The 8,266-nt window shown below is 38.9% G+C and overlaps 1 protein-coding gene across 1 annotated transcript in view; it reads right to left on the bottom strand.

The window, feature by feature from the left end:
* Nucleotides 1–7,144: 7,144 nt before the first annotated feature.
* Nucleotides 7,145–8,266, bottom strand: part of LOC128518536 (uncharacterized) — a 2,226-nt gene continuing 1,104 nt past the window's right edge. Inside the window, exon 4 of the mRNA XM_053491692.1 lies at nt 7,145–8,088. Within this exon, the coding sequence (XP_053347667.1) occupies nt 7,430–8,088 (659 nt within the window). The 3' untranslated portion in view covers nt 7,145–7,429. The remainder of the gene's footprint in view (nt 8,089–8,266) is intronic.

The following is an 8,266-nucleotide window of genomic DNA, read 5'->3' as shown; positions in this document are numbered from 1 at the left end:
TTTAAAATCGATGCGAAATTTCACAGGAAGCCAATGTAATGTGGATAAGATAGGGGTGATGTGCTCGTATCTTCTGGTTTGAGTGAAGACTCTCGCTGCTGCATTCTGGACTAACTGAAGCTTGTTTATGCACCTAGCTGAACAACCAGACAGTGAGGCATTACAATAGTCCAACCTAGAGGTGATAAAAGCATGAACTCGTTTTTCTGCATTATTTGGTGGCAATATATTTCTTATCTTGGCAATATTTTTGAGGTAAATGAATGCTATCCTGGTAATATTATCTACATGTGCTTCAAATGAAAGGCAGGAATCCGCCTATTTGACCGCCCTTTGTTTTAAATGGGAAGCTGTTGCTGACACACAATGATAAACCTACTAAGTCTCTAAGGGGACAAAGGAAGTGGAAAAAAATAACGGCAGAAAAAAAAAAAAAAAGGCACGTTTTGCATTAGAACTCAAAGTTTTTGGCATTACTTTTTTCTGCCGTTTTTTCTCCTCTTTTGTCCATCTAGCAGCTTCATACTATAACAAAAAGGAAAGCTCTACTTTATTTTATATCGTATGGAGAAAATTTATTAGTTTGTTCATTCTATTTGAAGCTTCTGAACGTCTTGGATAAAGCAGGAGCAGCAATTTAGTTCTGAACCTGCTTCCGTAAAATTGTCACTAAAACAATATTGAATTTGAATAAATCAGATCTACCACAGCAGATAATAAACTATGCTATGTCATAAGCAAGCACCACGATTATGCCCCGTTTCGTTCAGTGTTGCTAGGCAACGGATCATGCGCCTAATCAGCGGGAACGTAGTTCACTTGGCCGCGGTGTATTATAAACCTGCAGAATGTTTCACTGCTTATGCTCACATAAGGATCATGTAATAAAAGCAAGGGAAATGTGGGAGTGGCCACTCAATAAGAACTCACCCAAAGATTTCGGTAACTACACTGAGTGTAACATCTGCATAGTGACACTAAACAGCTGAACAACTTCAATTTTCCGTTTACCTATGCCAAAAGTGCTGTATTTTGTTTGTTTACATTTAGAATTTTTATAACAGTACAAAAAGTATGCGCGCGCACAGACACACACACACCTCCCCTGAGCCCTCGGTCAACATCCAATCACGAATGAGTCAAGACGTAGCCTAACGTAGTGTCGTGTCGGATTTCAGCAGTCATGGAGGGAAAGACTTTAAAGCAGTTGCAGCGTTTTTTTTTCGGTTACAACAAGCATAGCGATGAGTTTACGTTGTTTCACTGTTTATGATATACTGAGAAAAAAAGCTGTATTTTGTTTGTTTATATTTAGAATTTTTAGAGAGAAGGTAACAGTTTGGTCTGTGTAGTTAGTGCCCTTTTAGAGTATATATATATATATATATATATATATAATGTGTGTGTGTGGGTGTATAATCGAGGCTGGCTCTATTCAGGGGCAAGAGGGGGCAGCGCCCCCTTAAATAAAGGTCTGCAATATGTTAATATATTCCTGAAATTAATATATTACAAGTTGATAAACTGATTTGCGGTAGCGGAAAAATCCGCTGAAAAGGGGACACTACACAATACGGTATTAGATTTCCCTCATGTCTCTGTCCCTCTGCTGTGCGTATTCATTCACAGGCATTCACTGATGATGCCATCTCTCATCACCTCCTCCACACATCACTCACTCACCTGGACGCTAGGAAAGGGAATTATGTGAAAATGCTCTTCATCGACTACAGCTCTGCATTTAATACCATAATTCCCTCCACACTCACCACCAAGCTGGAGTACCTGGGACTCAGCTCATCTATGTGCCAGTGGATCTCCAACTTCCTAACTGGCAGACCACAGGCAGTAAGGATGGGCGGTCATGTCTCAGCCTCCCTCACTCTCAGCACTGGAGCACCCCAGGGCTGTGTTCTGAGCCCCCTGCTGTACTCTTTGTACACCCACGACTGCGTGGCGACTACCAACTCCACCGCCGTCATCAAGTTTGCTGACGACACTGTCGTGGTGAGCCTGATCGCCAACAACGATGAGTCGGCCTACCTAGAGGAGATAGGAAATCTGGAGAAATGGTGCCAGAGGAACAATCTCCTCCTGAACGTCAGCAAGACAAAGGAGCTGATTGTGGACTTTTGTACAAAGCAGGAGAGGAACTACCAGACCCCAGTCATCAACAGCAGCCCAGTGGAGAGAGTGGACAGCTTTCGATACCTCAATGTTCACATCACGCAGGACCTGTCATGGTCCTGTCACATCAACACCGTGGTGAAAAAGGCCCGGCAGCGTCTCTACTACCTCAGACGCTTGAGAGACTTTAGACTGCCCTCCAAGGTGCTCAGAAATTTCTACTCCTGCACCATAGAGAGCGTCCTGACGGGAAACATCACAACCTTGTTCGGGAACAGCACCATGCAGGACAGACAAGCTCTACAGAGGGTGGTGCGTTCAGCTGAACGAATCATCCGCACCGAGCTCCCTAACCTGCACTCGATCTACAGAAAACAGTGCTGGACTAAGGCCAGGAAGATGGTAAGGGACCTCAGCCATCCCAACAATGGACTGTTCTCTCTGTTGCGGTCTGGGAAGCGATTCCGCTCCCTGAAGACCAATACAGGAGCTTCTTCCCGCAGGCCATAAGGTCTCTCAACCACAACACAATACAGCACTAATATCATCTCTTTTACATCCAACAGTGGGCATTTATGGACAGTATGGACACATTCATGCACAATTTTTGCACTATATACTTATACTTTCATTATGGACCACTGCACAAATCACTTTAATAATAAGACACTTTAAAAAGTCAGTCACTTTATGCATATTTGCACACCTCAGCCATTTTTTTAATTACTTATGGACAAATCTCTATTTTCTTCTTTCATATTTCTATATTATATATATATATATATATATATATTGTTCTTATTTGTACAGTATATTTTTATTCTAATTTTATTTTAGGTAGCACAGTATATTTTTACTTTTACTAGTTAATTTCATTTTTCTGCAATATTTCTTTTACTGCAATATGTGTTTATTTTTACTTGTACAATATATTTTACCAGTTAACTTTATTTTCTACCATATTACCTTTTATTTATATTCATTCTTATGTTTAAGTTTTTATTTTAGGGTCACTGGTAGTCGGAAAAGCATTTCACTGCATATCGTACTGTGTATGACTGTGTACGTGACAAATAAAACTTGAATTTGAATTTGACTTACATTCCATACAGACTTAAATAATCTTTTAACTGTGTAAAGCTGCTCTAAAACTGAACCCTATGGAACACCAAACTCCACTTGAGAACATGAGGAATGGTCACCATCTAAATCTACAAACTGATAACAATTAGTCAAATAGGATCTGAGCCACAAGAGGGCCGTTCCATTAATTCCTACTACATTTTCTAATCTGTGAAGGAGAATAGCGTGAACAATAGTGTCAAAAGCTGAACTGAGGTCGAGTAACACAAATATAGTGATGCAACCCTGATCAGAGGCCACTAAGAGGTCATTTACTACTTTAACGAGTGCTGTCTCTGTGCAGTGATGAGGCCTAATCCTGACTGATACAGTTTGTTTATCCTATTTCTATGTAGATATGAACATAGCTGCTGTTATACTACCTTTTCCAGAATTTTAGAGATAAAGAGGAGGTTTCATATCGGCCTGTAATTGGAAAGCTGACCGGGGTCAAGGTCAGGTTTCTTGATTAGTGGTTTAATAACTGTTTATTTAAGAGATTTAGGAACATACCCAGTAGGAACATGGCACACATCTGTCTATATAAGGTAACAGTGCAAGTTAGAACACAAACCAAGCCATGAAGTTCAAGGAATTGTCTGTAGACAGGATTGTATTAAGGGGAAGGGTACAGGAACATTTCTGCAGCATTAAAGGTCCAGATGAGCACAGTGGCCTCTATCACTCATAAATGCCAAATGACCGATCGGGGGAAAAGGGCCTGATCATAGAGGGAGGTGACCAAGAACCTGATGGTCAGTCTGAAAGGCCTCCAAGATTTCTCTGTGGAGAGAGGAGAACCTTCCAGCAGAACAACCATCTTGTGGCATCATACTTAAAAAAGGTTCCAAAGGTGCTTCAGAATTTTAGTTTCCTATGGTCTGAGTCTTTCAGGTGCCTTTTGGCAAACTCCGGACGGGCTGTCATGTGCCTTTTACTGAGAAGTGGCTTCCGTCTGGCCACTCTACCATACAGGCCTGGTGGAGTGCTGCAGAGATGGTTGTTCTTATTTTTAAAAAATTTGAAAAGATTGCAAACAAACTTTTATGTTGTCATTATGGGGTATTGTTGGTAAAATTTTAAGGAAAATAATGAATTTAATCCATTTTGGAGTAAGGCTATTACTTAACAAAACTGAATACTTTCCGGATGCAAGGTGGGTATATAGCTTACATACTCTGTGTTTGTGAAACTATAAATTTATCTTGTAATTATGAAAATGAATATAGGAATTTTATTTATTTATTTGCATCAGGAGAGATAACATTTAACACATTTTCAATTATAATTGTGTACCATAAAAGAAACACACACACACACACACACACACACACACACACACACACACACACAAAAACAAAAAACACATGTGGTTCATAACCTTTCATTAAAAAAATACTGTTTATTAATTATAGTGAACAGCTCAGTTTAATTACTTATTCTATAGATGCAGTGCATAGAGATTACTAATTATTGTAAATGAAAAAAAAATTTAAATATGTAAAGCAATAGTTAAGTGTAAATTTAACATCTAAAAAATGAAAGCTAACTTAGATATAGAAAATATTTGTGAAATTGTGAAACTTGCCTTAATAATGTTATCCATCAACAACAAACAAATTAACAGATATTAAATGATAAATCAAGTGTAAATGATAAGCACACATTAAGAAACCATATAAAAGCCATTAAAATAAAAGCAGTATAAAATAATTAGCAATAAAACAAGTATAAAAATGTAATAACAAATAGAACCCTTAATTTAAATCCCTCTTTAAAATCCTGTCCTGCGGACAAAATTTTATAGGTAACACACACAGTACTACAGTATATGAGCACAAAATAACAGATTGATTCATCAGTACTGCTACTGCTCTATTATAAGATGTCAAAGTTGCTCTTCTTCTCCTATTCACTTTAGAGACAGAAGAGATTGAATGCATCACTCTCAGCTCTTTAATTTTCTTGGGATTTTATGGACCTTGCTGTAGATCTGAGACAAATCATCAGCCATTTCATCTGTCCCAAGTCTGTGGAACAAAAACAGATGATAAACTTAATGAAGTAGACTGAGCAGCACAATTAGTGTTGGTGTAATGATAATGATTTGCTCACTGGGTGGCAGCAGTGCTCCTGCTAATGTTTACAGCAGCGTACTGAACTTCCTCTTCCTCTGTGGTGTCTGAAGGAAGTCTGGGTGACAGAGACTCTTCCTGTCTGTGGGATTTTTTAAAAACGACACTGGCATATTGAAGGTTATCCTGATCATCTGAGGCAACTTTCCCTCTGAAGTCTGAGGCTGGGACAGTTTCATACAAAGCATCAGGCGAAGGCTGAAAAGAAGCATAGACTAAATTACATATATGAACATGTCACATGATCAAACTGTCTCTCCTTTTACCCACACTCACCTGTTCATTCTCATCAGTGCTGCAGTGGCTGTTAGCTGAGCTCAACTTCCTCTTCCTGAGAAACACCAAGCACATGTTCATGATAATTGTATAAATGAGTATTTAATTGTAAATCATGTTCTAAACATACTTAGTGTATTCATATTTACATACCACATCCACAGAGCTCCTGGGATGAGTGTTAATGCCAGAAAAACACCCAGTCCGATCATGATGAGCTTTAACACTGTGTTCTTCTCGGAGCCTTCAGAAACTAATAATAAGAACCAGTTAATCTCAACGTGTGATCAAAGCCAGGTTTATCAGGATTACACAATGTTGGAATTTTACCCCCAGTGTTGATCATTGAGAGACACCTTTGTTTATGCAGATATTTATTGTGCTTAATTGCATTAAATCTCTCACTCACTCGTCATACCACTGAACCTGTAGCATGGAACTTAACAGGGTGTCAATCCATTTCAGGGAACCCAAGCACACACATTCACTCACTCACACACCCTACAAGCAAAGTAAAAATGCCAGGTAACCTACACTGCATGTCTTTGGATGGGAGAACATTCAAGCTGTTTATATTTTGTCATATTTTCATTTTGACATTTTTAAAGGAATATTATTACAACATGGACAAACACTGAAGGTGAAAAGTCGCAAAGTGATAACATCTGGTTTTTTTTTTTCCAAACTTGGTAATGTTTTGATGTTTCTTCATTTCACAATGAGTGGTCTGGGATTTGTGCAAATTTACTGGAGAACATCATTCAGGTTCTTTAAAACCTACAATTATAAAAAAAAAAAACTCTGAGGTTGCTATTACTTACCAAACACATCCAGGAGTGTTGGTGTGGAGTTGTGCTGTCCCAGCTGGTTGTGAGCAGTGCAGTAGTACAGTCCTCTGTGCTGGGAGCTGATGTCACTGATACTGTAATTCTGGCCTGTTGTCAGCATTGTGTCTGCAGCTGCTCTCTGCTTAAACCAGGAGTAGTTTTGGACAGGAGGATTTGCATCACTGCTACAGCTCAGAGTCACTGAAGCCCCCTCCAGTGTGTCTTCAGAGGAAAGAACCACTGCTGTGGTGTTTTTAGGGGAATCTGATTAGAAATAAAACACCTGAATCAGCTAATAAATATTTAATATTCCTATATTTAAGTGAAATATGTTTTGCGTGTAGGAAATATGTTTTGCGTGTAGCCGATAACTGCTCCTTTGATCTGCTGGTTACAGCGGGGCGCCGCCTGTACAAGCCAAGCTCTTCCCCCAAAAAATTGTGTGAATGTCTGCAACAATCACTAACCATTAAAATGTTAAGAATTTAATTAAACACGAATATATACATTATATTTTATTTACACATTATATTTTCATTATATTGTGACGGGGGCGGGGTTTCGCTTGGGAACCATCATGCTTTGCAGAAGGGGCTGTTATGTGTTCACCCTGTTGGGAGAAGGTATTTGGTTTAGTGGCTTCAGCCAGCAGGGTATCTGCAGGTTTCTACGAGATAGATTTAAGACTTTTTAAGACCTTTTTAATACCGTACAGAATGAAATTTAAGACCAATTTTGTAGTAACAAATTTGCAAACACCACACAACACAACCAATTAAACTCTTTATTGATTTACAGAAAGAGTGAAACAAAATTGCAAAATATTCTTTGCACTGACTAATCATTAGGAATAATATTGACAGCCATGGGCTTATGAAGATTTCAAACAAACACTGCACAGCAGTAAGTACACTGCATGCCATTAACCTGAACATTTGTTTTTTACTGTATTGATCTCAGTTCTTTGCCCTTTGCCTCCAACTCGGTCTCAATTTGCTGTAATTCACTTGTTTTTTCTTTATACCTCTTCCTCAGTGTGTTCGATTTTGTAATGAGCTGTGCCATCAAGGTGCCAGCTTTTCCTTCAGCTTCTTCTGCAAGCTGATCCGCATCCCTCTGCAGGCTCATAGATACCTGGACCAGAATTTTTTTTTTCTTTTTCAGGTGCTCAATGTTTTCTTCTAAAGATTTCCGTTTCTGTGCCTGGACATCTGTAATTTTCTTAGCCTTCTGCTGATCCAGGTGCATTCTATATCTAGACCTGGCAGATGCAGCTGAGGCCAGTAACTCTTTAGAAATAGGCACATTGAGGAGCCCTCCACAGATGTTGACATAATCGCATACCAGTCGATGTGTGACCATTGTCTCCTCCTGCATATTGCAGGTCTCCACTTCTTTGTTAATGGAGAATCCCCTCTCCACTGTAGCCTGCCCATGGGACAGGAGAAGCAGTTTCTTGCAAAAGCCCCACAACTCATCATAGCGCTCGGCAAGTACACCATGCAAGAACGTATCTAGCCTGGTCTCTGTGGATCTGTATGAGACAAGGGTCTCATTTTCAGCAGATAACATGTTACTAAACTGCTGGATTATCACATCACCTACAGAAAACAGTAAGGAAAAAATACAATTAATTTTATTTAAAAAAGAAAAAAGAAAAAAAAAAGTATGCATATAAAGTATTAATACAATTTTTACACAAGCCATTTTTTACATTTAGAATAATGTCATATTTCACAACTTGCTACATACTACACTTCGATAGAACTGAACTATTCT

This window comes from Clarias gariepinus, chromosome 3, assembly GCF_024256425.1.
Source record: "Clarias gariepinus isolate MV-2021 ecotype Netherlands chromosome 3, CGAR_prim_01v2, whole genome shotgun sequence".
Classification (NCBI taxonomy): domain Eukaryota; kingdom Metazoa; phylum Chordata; class Actinopteri; order Siluriformes; family Clariidae; genus Clarias; species Clarias gariepinus.
Note: the sequence above shows the minus strand (reverse complement) of the source record. Positions and strands in the feature narration are given on the sequence as shown.